The sequence below is a fragment of the Ascaphus truei genome, chromosome 2, assembly GCF_040206685.1.
Source record: "Ascaphus truei isolate aAscTru1 chromosome 2, aAscTru1.hap1, whole genome shotgun sequence".
Taxonomy (NCBI): domain Eukaryota; kingdom Metazoa; phylum Chordata; class Amphibia; order Anura; family Ascaphidae; genus Ascaphus; species Ascaphus truei.
The window spans coordinates 81,753,683-81,778,960 of NC_134484.1; the positions used below are offsets into that span (position 1 = coordinate 81,753,683).

The following is a 25,278-nucleotide window of genomic DNA, read 5'->3' on the forward strand; positions in this document are numbered from 1 at the left end:
AATTGGACCCAGTAAAATTATTTGTACCTGGAGTGAAAACTAGTTGAAGGATAGACAATAGAGAGTTGTAGTAAATGGAAAATGTTCAGGTTGGGTTTTAAAGTTGTGAGTGGATTAACCTCAAGACCGGCACTTTGATTCCTACTTTATAACTTGTTTATTAATGACCTTGAATCTCTATCTTTGCTGATGACACTAAATTGCGTAAGGTAGTAAAAAAAAGAGCAAGATGTAATTTCTCTCCAGGTGGACTTGGATAGACTGGAAACTTGGGCAGCTAACTGGCAATTCAGGTTTAATACAGATAAAATGTAAGGTTATGCATTTGGGAAACAAGAATATACAGGCGACATAAAAATTAAATGGGTAAAAAATGATGTGAATTGTTGATGGAGAAGGATTTAGGAGTGCTTGTAGTCAGCAGGCTCAGCAATAGTGCCTAACGTCATGCAATAGCTGCAAAGGCAACGGAGATCCCAATTTGCATTAAAAGGGGAATGGATGGAAGAGAAGCATAATTATGCCCGTCTGTAAAAGCATTAGCAAGACGACACCTTGAATATTTTTGGGCTCGAATCCATAAAAAAATGTAAAAAAAAAAAAAAGACATTATGGAGCAGGAAAAAGTGCAGAGAATAGCCACCAAATTAATAAAGGGGATGGACAATCTGATTTATGAGGAGGCGCTAGCTAATTTATATATTAGAAAAGAGGCGATTATGTTTTTTTGATGAAAAAATGGCTCGGATTGCTCCTTTAAAGCAGCAATGCTAAATTACCCTCATTTTTCTATTTTCATATGCAAAGCATGTGACAAAGTATAATTCCACATTCTTACCTAAGATGGCAATCGTTTGGTGCTCAGGTTATAAATATGTAAAAATAGTTTTACATATGTAAAAATCCTGCATTTGCACCTAACAAAATGGCCACTTTCTGACTGTTGCAATCAGTGAAAAGCTGCAGCTGATATGTTACATATTACTAAAGTGTAACATATTATTGTTACAGCTTTCAGAGTAATTTACTAGCAACAAAAAAAAGAGACGTGTCATTCTCCACAGACTGAAAGAGACAGGAATACCCTCTTGCATGCACGATCAGAGGTGCCCAAGTAGAAAAAAAGTGACTGGTAATGGATTCGGCTGTATGCAGGGACTAGTCACATCACCACAACGTAATACTAAATATCAGATTTAATTTGTACCCACTAGAATTAAATCGGATGTAAATCTGAATAAAATAAAAACTAAACCATTACTATAGACAAGATAAAAGAATTAGGGCAAATACATACTGACTGTGATAAAAACCACCACAAGGTAAAAGGCTAATTCAAGCTGTTATAAGTCAAACAATTAGGAATATTGTCTACATTGGTAGGACCCCCTAGATGTATTATAGACATGGGTGGTTTACCTCATTCTGCTATGAACAAAGACCTGTGTGTGGGTGGGTAAAAACTCGGACATTCTAAATTAAGATAGTGTCGCCTAGCTCTGTGGGTTGATACTGCACACCTTTGCATATAGAATGTCCTAACTGATCAAAAAAAAAGGTCATTTACTGCCAACTATAGAGCTGACAGTGATAGATAGATATCTCAAATAAAAAGATTACTTGTGAGCACATTCACATTTCTTAGACAGGTCCGTAACCCTTTCTTTCACCATTATCATCTAGCATAAGTCCTTCCACTGCAGCAAGGGAATATATATATATATATATACACACACACACACACACACACATACATATATATATATATACACACACACACTGCAGCTCCGTGTTGCTGGCATGGAGTGAAGATATTGGAGTACATTCCTCAATGAAAGATGGACCAGTAGTAGTAGAGCTGGGGCGGTCACCGGGTGCTTCCCAACACCCGTAGGAGCTTGCAAAACACTCAGGTGCTCCGGTGACCCCTTGCTCAGCTGACAAATGTTACAAAGTGGTTGGGATGCACTCGATCTGACGTCACAACGTTTCCCTTGGGGAACCACATACACTCTTCCCCACTTTATGCCCTTCTCCCCTCTTTGCAGTCCCAGTCTATGTGTGATCCTCTCTGCACACTACTGTACGGACTCCCTCCTCATATCATCTGTCTCCTCCTCGCTGTCTCTCCTCCCCTCTGTGCAAACTCCCTCCTGACCCATGTGCACACTGCTCCACATTCCCTCGTCATCCATGTCTCCTCTCCTTGATGTCAACCCTGTAATAGCTGAACCTGTGTACTGAAGATTGTGTTTAATGCTTAAATGTGCACATCCACACCCTGTATCCATGTTTGAGTGGTGTGCAGAGTACACATTAACATTTGTGCATTGTCTCCTAGCTTTTATTGCATTCGTGAATGTATCACTTTTGTTTTTGTATATACCAGCTAAAGCATTAGATTTCTTCCATTTCAGATGATTTTCTCTCGGGCTGTATTTGTGCATAATGAGAAGTTTTGTTTAAGACACTTATTAAATTAACTGCCTCACCTACCGATTGTAATGAAGGAACTCATGTTGTTGTTTCTCAAAGTAGTTAATTATGCTGAAGTACCTTTGTCAGTTACTATTGTTTAACGCAGCAATCCTACCTAATTTCAATAGAGATGCGTTTCACATTATTCGTACATGCTTCTCCTGGAAGTAGACCAAGCTATTTTCGCTTTGGGGGCCCTCTGGGTTTAGTTGCTGGTGTTACTTCCTGGTGTCAGGATCGCCTAGACTTCCTGCCTAGCCATAGCTTCCTTGTCCACTGGGTGTGCTGCTGCCTTCTGTTGGCTCTGGGTTCCTCTGTCTGTCTGTCTTCTTGTTGCTCCTGTCTCTGTCCTTTATAGCTGGCTTCCTGTCTGTTGTTTTTGCCTTTGCTTGAAGTCAGATTCCTAATGCACATGCTTCTGATATCCTGATCTGTTTTCTGTACCTGTACCAGCCCTTGCTGGTAATCTGGCTTGTCCCTGTTCTCAGTCCCTGCCCCCAGACCTGTCCTTGCTCCCCTGTCCTGTTCCAGTCTCCTCGTTGCTGACATCTGCTTGTTACCTGACTTCGCTACCTGCCGCCTGCCTCGGACCTCTGCTTGTTACCTGACGTCGCTACCTGCCGCCTGCCTCGGACCTCTGCTTGTTTCCTGACTGCGCTGTCTGCCGCCTGCCTCGGACCCTCTGATTGTGACCCCTACTACGCTTCCTGCTGTTCCGGCCACCGAGATCCTACCCGCCACAGGAGTCTCCCGTGACACCTGGACATTAAACGATTATCCAAATTTAATAAAGGGGGAGAAAAACAGTGGCAACTAAACCGGTCAGTATCTTGTGAACTGTGGGAGAGACCCACACGGGTAAAAGGTGATTCAGCTATGGAGGACACCCCCTCAACCCCCGTTCAAATTCTGTAGGGAAAAAAGGTAGATGGGCTTTAAGAACGTTGATATTGAGCATTATTAAATGATGGTGACAATGAGGATCAAGTAGAATGTGGTAGCCTACATAACAAGGGACATTTTATTTAGCTAATGTCACAGCATTAGTCTGTGCTCGCCATTAATTTTTTTTTTTACACCTAAAAGTCCACTTCTTGTCTTTTCCAACAGTTTTCATTTTTTACATTTGATGCTTCCTTCTGGAGATACTGTACGTGTAGGAAATATTAACTGTCTAGGGAGGTTAAAATGGAGCGCTCTCCCATGAACCATGGGGTCCCCGCAGATAAAGATCAAGCATCTCAGACTCCCCCCGCTTCAAATCCCATTAAAAAATACATTTCCAGACAGGATTGCTACTTTAAAAGGACAACATTGATTTTACAGTACCACCATCAGCAGATTCAATACCATTCCAAAATATTTGTTTGTTTGTATAGAGTGGAAGCCTTTTCGTCGTCTTTAACAGTTGGTCAGCCAGACAATATTTTTGTGCTGTTTAGACATTACGAATGAGGTGGCAATTGAAGGGGGGGGGGGGGGAATGTATCACTACGTAATGCTAACTTTTTATATCAAATCTCTTATTTTCAATAGGCTGGCAGTCATGTTTCACTGTAAAAACCAACAGCTGCACTTTATTAATAACGTCAGCTATATATCAGTTAATAATTAAAGTTAGAATTTACTGTTGAGAAAACATCTTACTACAGGGAATTATAAATACATTATTAAAGATACACATACAACGAAGTGAAAGTTAATATTGTTTCATTTCCTAGATAGTCTCCATTGCAGTGCACACCAATGGGTTAAATCCCACCCTCCAGCTGAGATAGGACACTAAACTTTACCTGTTGGATGTCCTATAAAATGGTCACACCCTTTCTTTTCAGGGAGTCTTGTCAAAACAGAAAAATATAATCTTATAAAATTAATCTAATTCACCCTAAATCAAAGAGGTGGGATTGGTGAGCACTGCCATAGACACTACCCAGGAAATGGAAATTACAGTAAGTAGGATATTAATTCTCACGTTGGTCATCTCATGGCAGTGGTCACCAATAGAAAGTGCACAAGCAGTACCAGAATAAAGGAAGGGAAATAAATTCTAGCACAAGCCATAAATACTGCAAAAAAAAAGTGGTCTATTTAGAAGCAGACACTTGGATTTGAACCAAGCTCCCATGATTCAAGCGCAGTGTTATTTTCAGTCTGTGCCTTTACCCACTGAACCCACTTTTAGTCCGTTGAGGACTACCTCTGTCCTCTCCATGCCAATGATCTTTAATGACTTCTCTCGGGTCTGTAGGATCTCGAGTCTCTGAAGGCCATTATTTCATTTTTGCCCAGGTGCAAATCTTTCTCTTGGGGTAGAAAAATACTTTTGCGCCCAGAGGCCCACTATGATCATATCCAGTTTCTGACTGAAGAGTAGATTATCTTCAAATGGAATCAGAGATAGATTATTCTTTGAACATCCGCATACCATGGTAGTAGCCACAAGGCTCTTTCTAGTCGAAACAGAGAAAGCCATTGATCTGGCCGCCAGTCTTACAGAGTCCAGCGATGCCTGTGCAATTAAATCTATAGCGAGCTTTATCTCAGAAAATGCGTTAAAGATGCCATTCTCCATGGGTTCTTCAAATGTTGCTGATCAATAGCTTAATTGCTCTGGAAACAGTGGTGGTTGTTATTGACGAATTGCCAGAGGCTCCTGCAGCAACGAATGACTTAATGCACTCACCATGCGTCCATCCACTGGATTCCGAAAAGATACTGCTTCGTCTACTGGCAATCTGGTTTCCCTTGCGAGCCGGAATCCAACATTGGAGAGTTCTCCAAAGTTGCTTAGTTAGGGTCACTTTGAAAGGGTAGACCCGCATACATATCTTACTGATTGATGCGTCATCGGATAGAGCCCACTCTTTCCTTATGATCTCCTTAATCACCTCATGGACTAGAAACGTCCTTGACAGCATCTAAACATACTATCTTTGAGATTGGAGTGCTGATCTTGATAGGCAATTTGCAGAATATCTTTTACCACTTTAATCAGTGGCTTAACCAGATAAAGATCAAAAGATTATGGATCATCCGTTCCCTCATCCTCTTCAGATGACTTGGGTTCCCACTCAACCATCCTGTACCGACCCTCCTCAGAAATCTGATATCATTATCCGGACTAGTACAGGATCTGGGGTCGCTTTTGTCCTCTGGCTTTGGACAGAGACGACGCAGCTTGTATGCCCTGCATCAATGTAAAGAAATACTCCATGGGCTCGGCAGATTTTCTGGCTGCTTCTTTAAAGCAGTCCATCCTGAGCTTTTTGCCTTCAGCACTGGTTTGTTGCATGCAGCACAGTATTTAGTCTTCTTACTCACAGCAATACTATTTTCCAGCCTTTTTAAATTATTTTTATATGTGAAATCATGTGACAATGAATTCTGCATTCTTGCATAAATTTGCAATACTTTGTTGCTCCTGTTATACAGCTATCAAAATCTGCTTCAGTGTATCCTTATATTACTATGTTAACATGATCCATTGTTGCAGTTTGCAACAAATTATCCCAAATAAGAAAGTGTTCCAAAGATGTTGCACTTCTTGGCAGGTTAAAATCCGCTATAGAAATCAAAGGCTGCAGACCAAGTTTCATCTTTCTTTTGTTTTGTTTTTTAATAATAAATCAGCTCTGTAGCATGACATTTGTAGCATGAAAAAAATGTATTCTAATGCAACAAGCATTTTGTTTCTATGGCAACCATTTACAGTCACATCCCCTTACTCTTCTAAAACAGGTCTGGCACACCCCTTTTTGAGCCCTGCCCTCTCTCTAAGCAATGCACCAACTATATCTAGTGACTGCCTGGTCACATGATCTTCCCACAGAACTTTGCATCGTTGGTCCTCTTCTGCGGCACCGACAGCCATTTAGTGAACCCCGAGCCGAATCTTCGCCGATCAATTGGCAACTTAGCTAATAACTTATCATTGTGTGGATTGTATTGATGCACACATTAGAGAAAAAATAAAATAAAAAACGCCAGCTTGGACTGCTGCATATATCAACAACATTGGGTTACACCGAAGCTGATATAGCTAGGATTAGATATACTGAATCAGTAGAGGCAGTATTTGGACCTGAGAAACCTTCAGATGTGTACAATGACCTAATTAAGCTCAAGAAACATGAAGCCTATTATTATCTACACACTGTGATGTTATCTCACTAACATAAGGAGAAACTACCTCGTGGCTTCCGAATTCAAAATCAGCCTACCCTAGGCAGAAGTGACCCTGAATTTGGCAGAAGTGGATAAGCATTCTTAACAAATGCTCACTGTATCTGACTTTGCTGGTTATAGAACAATCAAATAAGGGTCAAAAAAGAAATTGATAAACTATATGATAAACACTACCACCAACTGGACGGACAAATTTCAAACAATCAGTGGATGTCTATTGTACAAACCTTATAACATATAAAAAGGGATAAATTGAAACAGGTCACTACCGACTATAAAGAAAGGCATGTGTACAAGTGACTATTGGGTCTGAACGACACTACACTGGGTCGACAAGGACAAAAAGGAGGAATTAATTATTCGCGATCCAGAAAGTCAGCAGTTGGAGGTGTCAATCCCAATACGAGTGATACGGACTTCTCCGACTCCCAAGACAACTTGACCATAGATCCTTTTTTAGGACAAAAACCTCCAGTACCATACGGTGGAAAAAGGAGGGCAACCAGGAGAGGAGGCAAGAAGCCAAAGATTTCTCCCGAGATTATCAAAAACCAAGAGCGGGAGAGGATCCAGGGGCGGAGCAAAGAATCCGGATTAATATCTCTACTTACAATTTGACGCAGCTGAACAGAGCATCCTTGGCAGAGGTTTGTCATTTGTCCCAACGCATATGCAGAACCCGTTTGACTGGGAGGTCGATTTACGCCTTAAGGAAGTTAGCAAGATTGATGATACCAGACCCCCCACTGGGCCCATGGACGTAAATTTAGAGCAAGGAGCTCCTTCGACCCACAAGTGACTAACCATAGTGTTTCCACTTTTATGGGCCTCATACAAATGGATACCAGGGGACATATCAGTAAACGCAGGAACAGTTTAAATATCAACAAAGAGGAACGCAAGGCGCCCTTATCCCTTAAGAATCACAAAGACATTATTATTAAAGCTGTAGACAAGGGATGGGGCATAGTAGTCATGGCTTACTCTGACTACAGGACGAAGTATTGAGGCAACTCAATGTTAAAGAACATTACAGAAAACTGGATGCGGACCCTACTACAGCATATAAAAAAAAATTGATTCTATAATCCAACTAGGAGTGAATAAATCGGTGGATATCAAAGGAGACAGCGCAATTTCTCACCCAGGATTACCCAATAATGCCTGTCATGTATTCCTTGCCAAAGATTTACAAGTCCTTGACAAGACCACTGGGAAGACCGATCATATCTGCAAGGGGTTCTTTATGCCATCCCCTCTCCCAATTTGTGGATCTCTACCTGCATGTCCTCCTATGTCCGGGATACCACGGATTTCACTACCAAACTCAAGAAAATCCCAGTGAAAATGGACAAGGTGTTATTGATCGCACTAGATGTCTCTAGTCTTTATACGAGCATACCACATGTGGTATGGATGCCATCTGATACCATTTCAACTGCTTGACTGAGTACAATGGACCTCCTTCGGAATTCATATTACTATAGATTGAAATAATCTTACACAAAAACTACTTTAGATTTGAACGAGGTTTCTATTTGCAGCTCACGGGAACAGCAATGGTGTCGAATATGGCCCCATCTTATGTAAATCTCTACATGGATGTCTACTAAGGACACCTACTAATGGATGCGCCCCATGCGGAGTGTATTTTACACTTAAATCAGTATATAAATGATATCTTCATGATATGGACCGGTGACGAAGAGGAGCTCATGGAATTTGTGACACACCTTAACACAATATCTTCTACTATTCTTTTCACATCCTGCCATAGCCGTACAGAAATCATATCTGAATACAATGGTCTACATTAGAGATGACGTATTGGGCACCAGGATTTTTAATAAACCAATGGATAAAAACTCTTTGTTGGATGCCAGAAGCCATCACCCGCAGCCACTCAAGAAGGGGTAACCATATTCCCAAATGCTACGGGTACATAGAATCACAAGCGATCCCATGGAAGTAAACAGCCCTTGAAAAAATGGCAGCCCGCTTTCGTGACAGGGGCAATGATGGAAGGGAAATCCAACAGGCTCTGGAGAAATCAAGGATACCACCTAGGGAGGATCTCCTCCAAGAAGGTTTGAGACCAGAACAAGAGGACAGATTCAACATAGCGACGAAATTCAGTACGGCCTCTAATTTCATCCAGCAGACAGTACGCAAGAACTGGTTTATCCTACAAAATGACAAAAAAAGGCAAATATTTCAAAAATCCACCCCGCTTTTGCAATAAAAGGGGATACAGTGTCGGGGACCAGCTGACAGGCTCAGACCCGGTGGGGAACTACGCCAATATACAGTCCTGATTATCTAAAACAACAGGGTGTACAGATGTCATGGCTGCGTCAACTGCCAATTTATTATGGTGGGCAAAACGTTCAACCACCCACATAATGGGAATCCCTTTAAGATCCATGACATTCTAAACTGCGAATCCAAATTTGTGGTGTATTTTGTCAAGTTTCCCTGTGGCCTCCACTATGTAGGGAAATCCACGAGAATGCTAAAGGAACGCCTCGCGATGAACCGCTCGACCATCAGGAAAGCCCTTCTGAGTCCAGATGCAGGTGAAGATTTTAAGCATCTACTGGTTGCGAGACTTTAAAGGAGAAACAACACAGTCTTGCAACATTACGCTGTATGCCGATTGCACAAGCCCACACCCATACGAGGGGCGGAGATAGAAACAAACTTCTGTTGCAGCCAGAGGACATGATGATTTATAAGCTGAACACGTCGCCAAGGGGTCTTTATGAGGACCTCAACCTGGGTAGTTTTTTTGTGACCAGTTTTTTTCGTCAGACACGAACCATATACTTAATCTGTTGCTCCATATGGTGGCTTATGCTGGGTCTAGTCCCCTTGTCATTGTGCTATTATGTATTGTGCTTATATACATGCTGGGTCTAGCCCTTGTGTCATTGTGCTGTTGCTCATTATGTACCCTGCTTATTTGCATGTTGGATCTAGTCCCTTTGCTATTGTGTCCTGTTGATTATCATATACTCTGCGTATATACGTGACCTTATGGATTTTGCCCTCTTCGTTGAGTTACATATTGTCATCTCACCCTTAGATTCTTGTTTACGGCCACAAGTCCTATAGTCGCACTGGACAACGTCCGGTGGGTGTCTTTTTGGTACATGTATCTGGATGATCTATTTTATGACCAGATTGTAATGTCTTGCCCCCAACATGTCCTTCAACTCTGTTTATGTGGTGGAGGTCAGCAATCACTTTGGTAGTTGGTATATACTATGTTTTACAGCATGGGTTATGTAGAGATATATATTTTAACATCCAGTATGTATGGTCACCTGTCACTTATTTGCTTAGGTTTCATAGATGGCTTTTATCACTTCATGCCAAGTAATAATTATGTCACATCTTTATTTCAAGTATTTATTTTTTAGTCCCTATGCCTTGCTTATCACTGATCCGCTTATTACTGTGATCCACTTTATTTATTGACCACTCTTCCATTTTGCTGTATATTTCTTGCCCTCACTGCCTCAGTTACCCTTCCCTCTCGTACTATGGTCGATCTGGTCTCATACCGATCTTTGTTTATGTCTCTGTCATTATACAAGTGAGGTGCGCCTGCGCTAGTCGTTCTCCGTGCCATGGTGACTAGCGGGGGTTTGATGGCTGCCTGCAGGGAGATCCCAGATGCGCTTGCCGTTATACCGGTGTCCGGATTCCAAGATGGCCACCCACAACTTAATTCATTATCTGACAGCCAGCGAAGGTTGTGTTGCGCATGCGCACTGCCCTTTGCCATGCCTACCAGGGACGCCATAAACAATATAGCTGGGCTTTAATCACAGACTCAGACAGCCAGCAGAGGAATAGCCAGCATCAGTACCGCACTGCATTGCACATGCATACAGCCCGTTGCCATACCCATCAGGGACGCTATAGACAACAAGCTGGGCTGCAATTATAGACACTCAGACTCGGGACTGCCAATATACTAAATACTTGATTTTCCAATATGGCCACCCGCTGGCAATTAGTGACCAATTATTCAGCACGAGTTACACACGTTTTAGTTTGTCTTGATTATCTGTGGGTGTGGAGCACCACGGATCAGTTATATAAGCATTCACTTATTTGGTAGCACTGTATACACATCCCCTTGATAAAGAGCCCTCTATGGGTACGAAACTTCGGTTTCACGTGATATTTTTGACAATATAGCTTTTTGAAAACCTACTTTCTGAGTGCTGTCTCTACTTTGTCATTCGTATGGATGGATATAGATATAGACAAGATGGTGACAGAATACGCTTTCCAATTAAAAGAGCAAAATGTGAAATCTTGTGGATTTATTTTATTCCGTTCTGTTATATTAGATAGTGACTTTAAAAAATATATATATTAAAATATAATAACTGTATAATGTGTGCATTTAGCAATATCAATGGAGATATTGAAATGTATTACTGATCACAGTGTAAAAATATGTTTGCGTGACATCGAGTGGTAAGGTAATACCTAAGCGACAATGAGTAATGACCATGATACTGCCTCTCTTTCAAAGATAAAATGCTACTTTTATTCAAAACCAAAAAGCTGAACCTCTAGACATTATCATTGACATGCCTTGACTGCACTTGCCAAATGATAAAAATCATTCAGCAATGCGGGAACAATTCAAAAAACACAATGGTGTCCGTAACCATTTTCCCTAATGTACTGTAAGAATGCCTTTTATGCTGTGTACTATATTTAATTGTGCATAGTGTACTACTAGATTGGTTATGCTGCACTGGCAATGCATACCCACCATGTGAACGAAACAGAGTGCATTCAGCTCAATACTTTCCATTATTTCCATTATTTTAATTAGGTTTCTGTTTAAAGTATTTTGAAAAGTAGGAGTTGTGAGTGCAAAAGATGAGAATAATAGAGGCTACATCTTTGCCACTTGTAATGGGTAGGACCCCCTTTGCAGAACATAAAAATGTCACGTGTTTTCATAGTTATAATGCACAACAATTCTATTTGGTATTGGCTGTTGTGGTTTTGTGGGTCAAAAATATTAACTAATCAGTATTCCACGAGTTCATGGATACCTTCAAAAAAGGAGGAAAGGAAATTAATCCTACAAAGAAACAAAATAAAATATAACACTTAACAATTAAGTCGTAATAGGGTTATTTATGGTAAAGTCGATCATTAGCACAACCACTTGGTCTGAGCAAATGAATGCTTTATTTTTTCTGTTATTTCATATCTAACCTAGCATTTATGAATGTGCTAAATCCATTAAAAAATTACTTTGCGCATAGTAATGGTGACATTAGTCTATAACTAAATCAACAATATAACATTAGTTATTTACTATGTAGAATCTGGATTTATGTTTAATACCTCCTTGATAGGGTGCCTCATTGCCCCTGTTACCTAATGGACAGTGAGAAGCAAGGCTTGACTTGGGCACTTCTTCTCTGATCCTTTTATCATCCATTCATTACTGTTATAAGTATTTCTCTATGCAACACTCTAGCGTAATTACATTTCAGAAAGAGAAACAATTATGTACTATAGAATGGTTCAACAGTAAAAAAAATATATATATATATATATATATTCTTTTTACTGTTGAACCATTCTACAGTACATAATTGTTTCTTTCTGAAATGTAATTACTCTAGTGTGTATGTGTGTGTGTGTGTGTGTGTGTGTGTGTGTGTGTGTGTGTGTGTGTGTGTGTGTGTGTGTGTGTGTGTGTGTGTGTGTGTGTGTGTGTGTGTATGTATGTATGTATGTATATATATATATATATATATATATATATATATATATATATATATATATATATATATATATATATATATATTTAGTTATATAGATATATACAGTGTTCGACAAACCTATACATTTGCTCGCCCCGGGCGAGTGGATTTAACCCCCGGGCGAGTAAATATTGGCCCAAGCAGCACACGTTTGGTACTAGGTGGCGAATAGATTTTTTTGTGTGGCGAGTAGATTTTTTGGTGATTTGTCAACCACTGGATATATATATACCGATATATATATATATATATATATATATATATATCCTATTATATGTCCATATATATATGTCCTATTCACCAGAGGAAATATGGAAATTGTTTCAATTAACTGTGTGTGTGTGTGTGTGTGTGTGTGTGTGTGTGTGTCACTGGTTCTGTGTGTGTGTGTGTGTGTCACTGGTTCTGTGTGTGTGTGTGTGTGTGTGTGTGTGTCACTGGTTCTGTGTGTGTGTGTGTGTGTCACTGGTTCTGTGTGTGTGTGTGTGTGTGTGTCACTGGTTCTGTGTGTGTGTGTGTGTGTCACTGGTTCTGTGTGTGTGTGTGTCACTGGTTCTGTGTGTGTGTGTGTGTCACTGGTTCTGTGTGTGTGTGTGTGTGTCACTGGTTCTGTGTGTGTGTGTGTGTGTCACTGGTTGTGTGTGTGTGTGTGTGTGTGTGTGTGTGTGTGTGTGTGTGTGTGTGTGTGTGTGTGTGTGTGTGTGTGTGTGTGTGTGTGTGTACACACACACGGCAGTGGATATTCACAGTTGAGTGCAAATAGCCGCATGGCTATTCGCACGCAGTAGGAAATAAAATGGAAAAAAAATAAACATCCCAGCCAGGAATCGAACCCTGTTCCACTATGCTAATGGCCTGGAGCAGGGTTTCCCAAACTTTTTTGTTCGTGACCCGGTTATTTTTGAACTTCTCCTTCGTGACCCACTAAAAATGTTATCGCCTATACTGGCCTATAGGGCCTGCACAGACACACACACAGCCACTGATACACACACACACTGATACAGACACTGCTACACACAGACACACAGACACTGCTACACACAAACACACACAGACACTGATACACACACAGACACTGATACACACACTGCTACACACAGACACAGCTACACACAAACACACACAGACACTGATACACACACACACACACAGACACTGATACACACACACACTGATACACACACACACAGACACTGATACACACACACACAGATACACACACACAGACACAGATACACACACACAGACACAGATACACACACACAGACACAGATACACACACACAGACACAGATACACACACAGACACAGATACACACACACAGACACAGACACAGACACACACAGACACAGATACACACACACAGACACAGATACACACACAGCCACAGATACACACACACACACAGCCACAGATACACACACACACACAGCCACAGATACACACACACACACAGCCACAGATACACACACACACACAGCCACAGATACACACACAGCCACAGATACACACACACACACAGCCACAGATACACACACACACACAGCCACAGATACACACACACACACACAGCCACAGATACACACACACACAGCCACTGATACACACACACAGCCACTGATACACACACACAGCCACTGATACACACACACAGCCACTGATACACACACACAGCCACTGATACACACACACAGCCACTGATACACACACACAGCCACTGATACACACACACAGCCACTGATACACACACACAGCCACTGATACACACACACAGCCACTGATACACACACACAGCCACTGATACACACACACACAGCCACTGATACACACACACACAGCCACTGATACACACACACACAGCCACTGATACACACACACAGCCACTGATACACACACACAGCCACTGATACACACACACAGCCACTGATACACACACACAGCCACTGATACACACACACAGCCACTGATACACACACACAGCCACTGATACACACACACACACAGCCACTGATACACACACACACACAGCCACTGATACACACACACACACACACACACACAGCCACTGATACACACACACAAACACACAGATACACACACACACTCGCTCTCCCCTATACGCACACAGACACAAACAGTGAATTACAGGCAATGACGGATGTGGGTGGGAGGAGGGGGCCAGGGACTGGGTGGGTGGGTGGGAGGAGGGGGCCAGGGACTGGGTGGGTGGGTGGGAGGAGGGGGCCAGGGACTGGGTGGGTGGGTGGGAGGAGGGGGCCAGGGACTGGGTGGGTGGGTGGGAGGAGGGGGCTAGGGACTGGGTGGGTGGGTGGTAGGAGGGGGCCAGGGACTGGGTGGGTGGGTGGTAGGAGGGGGCCAGGGACTGGGTGGGTGGGTGCTAGGAGGGGGCCAGGGACTGGGTGGGTGGGAGGAGGGGGCCAGGGACTGGGTGGGTGGGAGGAGGGGGCCAGGGACTGGGTGGGTGGGCGGAGGGAGCCAGGGACTGGGTGGGTGGGCGGAGGGAGCCAGGGACTGGGTGGGTGGGAGGAGGGGGGGCCAGAGACTGGGTGGGTGGGAGGAGGGGGGGGCCTGGGTGGGTGGGATGGGGCCAGGGACTTTGGGAGGATGGGGACAAAGACTGGGGGGTGGGGTGGGGGCCAGGGACTGGGTGGGGGGGGTGGGGTCAGGGACACTTGGGTGGGAGGCAGTGACTGGGTGGGTGACAGTGACTGGGTGGGAGAGAGTCACTGGGTGACAGTGACTGGGTGGGGTGACTTACCTTGCCGCCAGACGCTTTCCCCTGCTGCCCCCGATATCCCCTGCTGCCCCCGATATCACCTGCTGCCCGGGACGGGAGGTGGGCTTGGGGGCACGGGAGGTGGGCTCGGGAGATGGGCTCGGAGGGGGTGCCATGGGAGGTGAGCTCGGGAAGCTGGCCGCGGGGGGAAGCGGGCCGCAGTAGGAGCTTGTATTTCCCCCTCCGTCCCACATAACGTGCGGGCCGCAGAGGAGCTGGTACTTCCTCATCCGTCCCACGTTGGGAGCGGGGGGGAGGAAGGGAGCGGGCCCTGCTTGCCCTGCGCATGCGCGCGGGACCGCGGGGGGAATCGCCGCCATTTTTTTAACTTGAGGGGGGGGGGGAGAGACACCGCGCGGCCAGCCTCGCAGCTCACATGACCGGCCCTCCCTGCGCTCCGGCAAGCTAAGAAACTAAAGATTTATTAAGACACGCTTCCGCAGGCGTGCAGAAGCGTGCGCGAGCCCATGCTAAAGCCGCTCTCGTTGCGGCTGCAGGGGCTCAGTGCCGAGCAGCAGCGCGGGTCAGCGCCTAAGCGATGACCATGCCCGAGGCCTAAGGACTCGGGCATGGTGCCTCGGGCCGCGCTCCTGCTCTGCCTCGCCTGCAGAAGCTGGTGCTTTTTTGTGGCCTGACAGGTGAGGCAGTGAGCGCGCTTTGGGGGTGTGGCGGGAGGCGGGGCTAGTCCCTCATCCCCTTTGGATGTTTGCTGTCACGTGACTGCTCCTCCGCTCCCCTCAGCGCGTATATTTAAACTTGCCTGTCGCCTGCATTTCCACACGCATGTGTAAGCGGCTCCTAAGGCTGCGGTCCCACTAACTACTACAGCGCACGTCTGTGCGATCAAGCCCTGCCCACCCAGTTCTTCCGGTCCCAATCCCTACCTTGTCGCACACCTTTCTCCAGCGTTGCGCGACAGGTTTTCAGGCAGGCCGGGGAGTTTGAGATTGGCATTTGCGATGGAGGCGTGGCCACGCCCCCGCCAGCTGTTCAGCCAATGAGGGCGAACCAGCCGCACGACGTCATGGCCACGCCCCCGCAAACCTATCGCCACGCCCACTCCCGTCGCAAACATTCTCTCTCCAGTCAGACCGCAGATCGCGGTCTAGCGCTGTGCATGCGCCGCCCCCCGCCGGGCGCATGCCACAGTGCTGACTGGGGACTGGGGATGCAGGGGGTATAGAATGTCAATAGGGGAGTGTTCTGTCTTTTTTTTCCATTTTATTTCCTACTGAGTGCGAATAGCCGTGCGGCTATTTGCACTCAACTGTGAATATCCACTGCGCACGCACACACACACACACACACACACACACACACACACACACACGTAAGAACTAATGTGAAAAATGGTGTAAAAAACTTGCATGTGTACAGTACATATTCAATTATTGTATTGCAATATATTGGTCATGGAAGCTAAAGTTTATTCTTAACAATTGTGAATTTAGACATTCTGGTGCATCTACCTACTTGTGTTACCACTCAATTTAGAATGTTTGCCATTTAGGTGCCGGAATAGGACTTCTGGTAATGACATAGATTGAAGCATAAATAGGAATAAGATATTCTTAATATGGATTAAGGTTGCCTGAAATCAGTGGAGACTTCCCAATCTGCACGGTGATGCACATATGGATATAGTTCTAATCTTCTGCTGTCACCAACATGATGACAGTCTGGTGCTTTGCAGTATGTTTTATTGCCGTATATAGGTGTATTCATAAACAGTACTGGAATTCATCCAGTCAGCCTAAACATATATTTGTATCCAAAGATTAAATAAACAGCAGGATTGCTTTAAAAAAATAAATGTTAAAAAAAAAAAAAGTTAGAAAGATGTTAATTACTATTCCCATACCGGCACAAAATTCATAGGACCATATTTACTAAGCAGCCTTCTGCCATAAAGTACCTTCTGGCGTTGGATAACACATTAGGAGAAGGTATTATATGGCAGGAGGCTGCTTAGTAAATATGACCCATATTATCACATGGTAAACAGTTAATACCCTAATGCAAGCCTTACCCAAAACAAGTTACTATAATACAGTGTTCTCCAAAATATTCGTCAGTTTATTTCCATTGCCTCCCCCCAAAAAATATGTATTAGTTAAAGGCAAAGGAGTGTGTGTAAAATATGTATTAGTTAAAGGCATAACCAGTGTGTATGTGAGACATGAAAACAATGCGTTCATGGATTACTTATTCACATACAAGCATATTTAATAGATTAACATCTTGCTCCTCTTTATGTTTTTAGACTTTAAGTTTTCAATTTTCCTATTGTTCCCAATTAAAATGATATATGGGCATTTGAAAAATAGAGCTAAGCCAAAGCAGCAATAAATACCGCAGATTGTCATTTTATAAATATTTCCCAAACATGGGGGCCCCCACAGCACAACAACCCAGTGTCAGAGCAATTTGATTTCTGGATGGTAGGAATTAAATGGCATCCATTAAACTCCCTTGCATAAGTACAGAAGGTGTCACAATTATGTGCCAATGGAACTCGTGTGTTCAAATGAATTTCCAGGAACAATTGATTGCTAGTGGCCATTTTAAACTAGAAGCTTGAAAAGCTAAAATCACTTCTGAACTGGGTGGCCATGCTGCCTGAGACCTCCCATTTCAGGAAATCTGCAAAAGAAAAATCCCAATTGATTATAGTAATATGTACATGTCAATGCAAAATAAATAAATTGGAAAGAATTGATGTTATCATCTTGTTTTACATTAGTTAAAGGGTGCAGCTGCTGCTCATCATTTCCAAAACAGTGTTGCATGTCTTGGATAATTAAATGCATTGAACAAAAATGTAATTTATTTTCCAGAAAGCTTTTCCAAATTAGGTAAAATGGTGTCCTGTTATAACCAAGAGTATTACCCTCTTAAAACAAGCAAAGTGTCCACTATTTTTTTAAATGCACTTAGTTTGGGGAAAAAAATATATATATATATATATATATATACACACACACACACACACACACACGAATATAAAGGGGGGGAAAAGCAACAGATGTCTGTTTTGTAATCAACTATTATGACAATTAGACTTTAGTCATTGTGTAAACTCTAAATTATCTCATTATTGCTGATTACTTACATATTCGGTTATATTTTCGACATGGGCACTTATTACAATGATGTACTGAAATATTATAGAATATTTGGTTTGCAAAGCAGTTAAGAACATTTATTTTTGTTTATGTTTGAGCTCCTCTTAGACTTGTTCTGTATTAAATTACACTTTACCTTATCCATTTTAAGTTATTAGTAAATGTAATGCAAGCCATATGCAAATAAGTCCAACATAATATCTTTATGCATAGTGTGTGTATATATGTACACACACACACACACACGGATTTTTAGTCTTGCAATCACTTTTTATATTATTGTAGAACTTTCACAATGTAGTTGAAAGTGACACAGAACTGCAAAATCTGGCTGTAAACTGTACTCACTTGAATGAATCATTGAAAGTTCAATATTGAACTTAAATAATTATCTTTTCCTCGCTTAAACACGTATAATTAAGTTCAATACTGTGCATTCAATAAATTGATTCGCGTACACACTTATTTATTTTGCAAAACGTACATATTTGTTAAATATATTTCCTCATTACTTGAACACTGATCATCGCTAGTGGACACCGCCGCGTACTATATCTATATTATATTATAAGTTCCGTCACGTGGAGCGGCTGGAAGAGGACACACAGGAAGGCCGGGACTTACCTCGTGTGTATGCGATCAAAGCAGAGAGTGTTCAACCCAGACTAGCAGTAAAGTGTTACATACATCTCCGGTGACATCTCCGGGTGCCTCTGACACACACACACAAGCAACAACCCCACTATCTCCCTGCCAGGAATAGGGATTTTCACACACAGGGGTCGCACTTACATTGTCTCAATTTCTCCGCGCTTCACTTATGAGTTTCCATAGAAACAAGGGCACTATTCCCCGCCTCGCACAGCCTCCCTAATATCCCTTTCTCTTATTACAGGCGCTGCACACGAGCTCGTCGTGTATCTATTCTCCTGGCGCGCGTCCGTGCCCTGCTTCATTTCCTCACAGAATACCTCGCGGGGGGAGGGGGGTTGGTCTGGGGTGTACTTACATCTTTGATTCCTGCGTTTGCTCTTGTACATGGCCGCCCCGGAGAGACCCGGCTGTCTGGGAAGTCTGATAGAAGACGCGCAAAGGGGGAGCGACGGGGCTCGTGCTCTGCTGTGACACTTTGGGCTCGTGCTCTGCAGTGAGACTCGGTTCGGGGACTGACGGGGGCAGCTCACCAGCGCTGATAGCACACTGTGAGCGCGGGTCAAACCATTCCCAGGAAATGCAGGGGGGAGTCACTGGGTCTACATAGTGTAATACAAAGAGACACTGCGCACATGCAGCTTACACACGCCTCATGCCCGCACTGAGAGAACAGGGGATGGTCTCAGTGGAGCAGTGCTGTGTATACGGCTTCTGTACATAAAATAAAAACCCCACTTTAGGCCATTTTTTTAATCACGAAATCTGTTCCGTGGGTTGTGTGAATATTTGAAGTAGACGGAAGTGACTTTGTTTTTGCTGAAGGATTGTGCAGCCATTGTTATCAATCTTTCTTCTTCACGTGTATTCACGTGCTGCGTGCCCTTACCTCAATTACAAAGGAGGTATTACCCAAATAACACAGAGCAGATACCGAGGCCTTGTACAGATGTATGCAATCCTCCACCAGTTGCTTTTCGATTTTACTTTATTTTTAGTGTATGAATTAATGGGCAGGAACAATTATTTATTTATAAAAAAAAAAAAAATTACCAGGAAGTAATACATTGAGAGTTACCTCTCATTTTCAAGTATGGGCAGAGTTAGGATGTTTGTTATTCCAAATTTCTGGCAGTTACTTATTTATAAAATGTTTTACCAGGAAGCAATAGATTGAGAGTTCCCTCACATTTTCATGTCCAGTAGCTCACAGATCTAGCAGCCGGTAATGGTTCGGTTGCAGCGGGGGCGCACGCACTGCGCCTGCACACAATTGTAGTCATTCTCAGTGTGCCAAAAAGAGGTGGGGCTAACACGCTTTTGCACCCACTAGCACAATAACGCATGATATGTCTGTTTTCGTCCTGCACAAATGCAGATTCTTTGTAGGTTGTGACACAGAACCTTTCAGCAGAGCACATTACAGTTCTTCACACAGTGGAGTAAATTATAGGGTACAGAGCTTTCAAAACCTCACAGGTTTTATCCTTAAGTGTATTCCATCAGCACAGTGAGAAAGAAGCGTATACATCACAAAGTGATGTTGGATACAAGTATAAACTCTACAGGGATTATTTACAGTAAGTGGAGTGGTGATTATTTAAGTAATAATTCCAGAAGAACAGAGCATTACTGACCATTAATACCCTGAGTAGAAGAGTTGAAACCAAGGGGCTTTAATCCAGCCAGGTCATTATTTGCCAGTAATGCCCGGTTCTGTGGGGATTATTGCTATTATAGGCTGAATGTATGTTTTTTTTTTTCATAAATAATATAGACACTTTTGTATAGTTAGAGAATATGGAATTACCCAGTATACCGAGGCTGCTAACAGGTAGTGCACACACTTTATGGCAACTTGATTGAAGAGAGACCCAGCAATGATTAATGAAACAATAAGCCTCCGGTATTGAAAACAGGGAGTTGGGTAATAGTAAGCCGGATAGAGGTACAGGGGGACACCTCCCTAAGGGGCGCCCCCAAGTAAATCACAGCCCGGCACTAACCGCCTCAATAATCTCCCTGAAATACCGCGTGGAGGTTAGGAGTACTCACGAAAAAGCCGTCCCTGTTGGTGCAGGGAATTCTGCAGCGGCTTCCTCCTCTGGTGTAGCTGGCGTCAGCGTGCTCCGCCGGAAATGATGACACAGGAAGAAGGGGGTAAGATGGTCCGTGGTTCACAGCAACTTCAGCAGCCAACGCATGGATGTCTAAAAAAACTTTATTGATCGCTAGCAGCAAACATCAGGCAACCACTCTAACATGTTTCGTCCAGGCTATGGACTTTTTTTTAGACATCCATGCGTTGGCTGCTGAAGTTGCTGTGAACCACGGACCATCTTACCCCCTACTTTTGTATAGTTATATTTATTTTTCTAAACCTGATATTCTACATTTTCTTGAATTTTTTTCTTTTTTTTAAACTCTTATACAAATTCTTTTGTGCTTTTGCTGCACTTAAAATACAATTATAAATACACAACAGCCCTCATATACATGCGCACGCTCTATACTCACACAAACAGTATCTCTCCTTTCTCCCCACTGTCTCCTATGCAGAGCTCTCTGCGGGCACTGAGGGAAGGAGTCAGTCAGTACCTTGCTGGTGCCTCTTATCCAATCATCTCACCTGTCTGAGAGCTGCTCTCACAACTGAAAACTGATTGGCCAGTCGGAGCTGGGACAGTAGAAGGGTAGGGTGTGCGTGTGCAGGGTTTCAGTGGCCTCTGCACAAGGCCAGAGACCCCTTAGGCCCCAGCTAGGCCCCGACTCACCTCAGCTTGTGGTTGCTGCAGGGACAGGCCCAGTAGTTAGGGACACTGCCCCTGTAGTACCAGTGTGAGGGACACAGCCAGGACCCGGCTGCATCGTGGCTTCCGGTGGTCTGGGACAAGGCCATCAACTACCTATGAGAACTATCTTCACAGTGGGACACTCCAACTGAATACCACCCCACATAGTAGCGGAGGCTTCGCTGCTATCATTGCTGGATCAGCGGATCCCTTCTATCTTCTGGGTGTAGGAGCACCTGGGCAGGAACTACAAGTGCACCAACTATAACACCATCAGTTCTTGTGGGCAGCGCTGTCACACACATTTGGATGGGTTAATTCCTGTGGACACCGGGGAGGTTAGGTGCCAAGGAGCACCTCAGTACTGTGGGGACATATCCATCAGTTGTGGACATTGATTGGAGGCCACTGTGGGGTTCCGGTCCTGCGAGGCCTAGTTGGTGGGGACATGGTAGAATTGTTCATTATATATGCTCACAGTAAACTGTTATTCTTATTAATGTGTGTGTTACTGTATTAGATCCTGTCACTGGGTTATCCCTCATAGTAGGATCTCACGCAGGTGGAGGCGCTGTCACCAAACGGATCAGACACACCCCAGGCTCCCAACAGCGGAGGCTCGGCCCTCCTGTGAGCTGCAGGTAACACAGCACATACAAGGTAGCCCCCATATCTCCCAGGCGGTGGGGGAAAGTGCGCTATATTTGGAGGCGCTGCTGAGATCTCAGACCTGGGGTGCCCTATTCAGCAGTCAAATTAGTCCGCCAAAATTCACAGCGTGTTCTCCCCGTCCAAGCAACAGGTCTGCGACTGGGCCCTGGAGCTCAACGAGTCTCCCCGCCAAGTGGGGGACGTGCCCTCTGGCATCATCCCTCAAGAAGTCGTTGACCAACTCGGGCCCCTCCCGGGTTTTGCCCACGTCCGACAAATAGGGCTAAAATAGGATCATTGGGCCTGTGAGGAATCGGGGAACATGTCCCTTGCGGTGTGTTCCCTCCTCTCTTGCCAGAAGTGCCGTTGCCTCCGCTCCCCTCGCTTCCACTGCACGCACCCCTGTGTCAGGAATCGGCGTTCTCCGCGCTCGCCACACAGAGCACTCTTCTCACAGGGAGCCCCTGGACATACAACTCAACCCTACCTTACCGGTCTCCGCGGCTCCCTGCCGCCGTCACGGGATCACTCCCCTCGGCGATTCCTCTGCTCAGCGCCGGGCGCGCCCATGGCCTCCCGCGCGCACACCTGCACCGTCTGGCACAGTCCACGCGCGTACACGAGTTACGGAGCACGCTCATTCTGCACACTTCTTCCTTTCCCACGGACCTCAGGCTCCGCCCCCGCACGCCGCACGGGCATACTCAGGTTACCAACAAGACTCACCTAGCTTGTTATGCCTGCACCAATCTGCAGTGTCTCCCTGGAGCTCTTCCTGTCCCGCCTCCGTTCCTGATTGGATCTCCCTGCTTTATCTAGCTCCTCTCTGCTCTCAGTCTTTGCTCGACATAGTCTCTGTATGGAAGTACTCCTGGATTCTCTTAGTGTTTTTTCAGGTTCTGACGTGGCTCGTACGACTACCACCCCTGGCTCTCGATCTCGGCACTCCTTGGACAACGCACACTCTGGTTACCCCTTGAACACAGCTTGGACTACAACCTACCTCCACTCTCTACTCCCTGACCTCGGCAAGGCATTCTTCACTCTATCTCTTCAACTGGTACCGGCAAGTATTGTCTACATTTCTACACCTGGCCTGGCAACACTTTATACCACACTCCGGACAAGCTCCCTTTGCTGCGGGTGCGTGTATTACCACTTCCCCCTTCAGCTCAGGGGACAGGTCTGGTCTGCGGGCAGCACCGGCGTAACATTATGTCGAGCCCACAAGACGCAGACCAGACCGAACTAAAACAGTTTCTCTCCAATCTGCTTCAGCAAAACCAGGCCATGGCGGATCAAATTGTGGCACTCACACGCCAGGTCGCAGTACTTTCAGCCGAGTACCGACCGCGACCTCGCCAGTTGTAGACCCCCACTCCGCAAGCTCAGTTAGCAGCTCCGATGTAAAGATTCCACCCCCAAGCCTTATGCAGGTGAACCTCAAGAATGTAGGGGTTTCCTAAACCAGTGTGAGGTGCAGTTCGAAATGGCCCCCCATCTCTACAATACTGGTCGCAAGAAGGTAGCCTACATTTATAACCTCCTCACTGGCAGCGCCCTGGCTTGGGCTTCCCGGTTTGGGAGCGACGTTCTCACCTTACCCAAGATTACCCGGCATTTAAAGCCGAGTTCCAACAAGTATTCGATTCCCCCGCTCGTCGGGAGATTGCATCTGTTTCTCTTCTCCAGATCACTCAGGGACGACGAATGGTGACACAGTATGCTGTGGAATTCCGGACTCTAGCAGCCGAGACTAACTGGGGACAAGAGGCTCTCGTCTCCGTATTCTGGCAAGGCCTGGCAGATCCCATCAAGGATGAACTCTGGCCAATCCAGGCCGGATCAATTGGAGGTTCTCATTGATTTGGCCGTCCGAGTGGATCAACGTATCCAGGTACGCCGCTCAGAGCGTCAGCGCACTCGCTTCCATAACTTTCAAGTTCCTTTCTCCAGTACTCCCAGCAGCACTCCTGCTCTCCCAAGTGCTACCACACCTCTTCGTCCTACACTGGAGTTGCCAGAGCCAATGCAATTGGGGGGTGCAACGCATCCGCACACCGATACGGCAGTTCCGCCACGCCGGGGGATTGTGTTTCTACTGCGGATCCATGGAGCATCTGGTTCGAGAGTGTCCACTGCGTCCGGGAAACGGGAACACTCAGTGAGTACAGAGGGGCTCTCTCTGGGTGTAATATCTCCACGTCCCCTTCATAAAGGTGAACTCCCTAAGAAACTTACATTTCAAGTCTCCCTTTCAGGGGATAAGTTCCAGACTTTTACCACCGCTTTCATTGACTCAGGAGCTGGAGTAAACTTCGTGGACCTTGAATTCGCCAGGTTAAACCGCATACCGCTCGTGAGGAAGAAAGTTCCCATCGCACTCGTCGGTATCGATGGACGTCCTCTTACCTCGGCACACATCTCCTTAGAGACGGTCCCCTTGCGTCTGTCCTCACATCTTCACAAGGAGATCTTAGTTCTCGATGCCATTCACGCTCCTGGGATACCCATCACCCTTGGTCTTCCATGGCTACAGCTTAACAATCCTCTCATTGACTGGACTTCCTCTGCTCCCATCTCCTGGAGGCCGAGGTCAGACGAGACTCATCAACTGCTGGCCAATACCTCTGTTCCTGAGGTTATTCTACCTTCTGTTTACCACCAATTCCGTGCCGTTTTCAATAAGGTACAGTCAGACCTTTTGCCACCACACAGGACTTACGATTGTCCGATCGATCTGGTTCCAGGTTACTCCCTACCCAAGTCCAAGACCTACCCCT

The 25,278-nt window shown here is 44.8% G+C and overlaps 1 protein-coding gene across 7 annotated transcripts in view; it reads right to left on the reverse strand.

The window, feature by feature from the left end:
* The window catches only part of RALYL (RALY RNA binding protein like), a 675,637-nt gene that overhangs the window by 149,027 nt on the left and 501,332 nt on the right, over window positions 1–25,278 (reverse strand). The window contains exon 1 of one of the 7 annotated variants that reach the window (XM_075583019.1): window positions 21,570–21,588. The exons of 3 other annotated variants lie outside the window; for them this stretch is intronic. Coding sequence is in view for 1 of the 4 variants with exons in the window: in XM_075583015.1 (XP_075439130.1) it covers window positions 19,411–19,441 (31 nt within the window). In the remaining 3 variants the exon portion in view is untranslated. Of the gene's footprint in view, window positions 1–19,025; window positions 19,168–19,193; window positions 19,345–19,410; window positions 19,613–21,569; window positions 21,589–25,278 lie in introns of those variants that run through there. 3 more of the 7 variants (XM_075583015.1, XM_075583017.1, XM_075583018.1) reach the window with 3 other exon arrangements.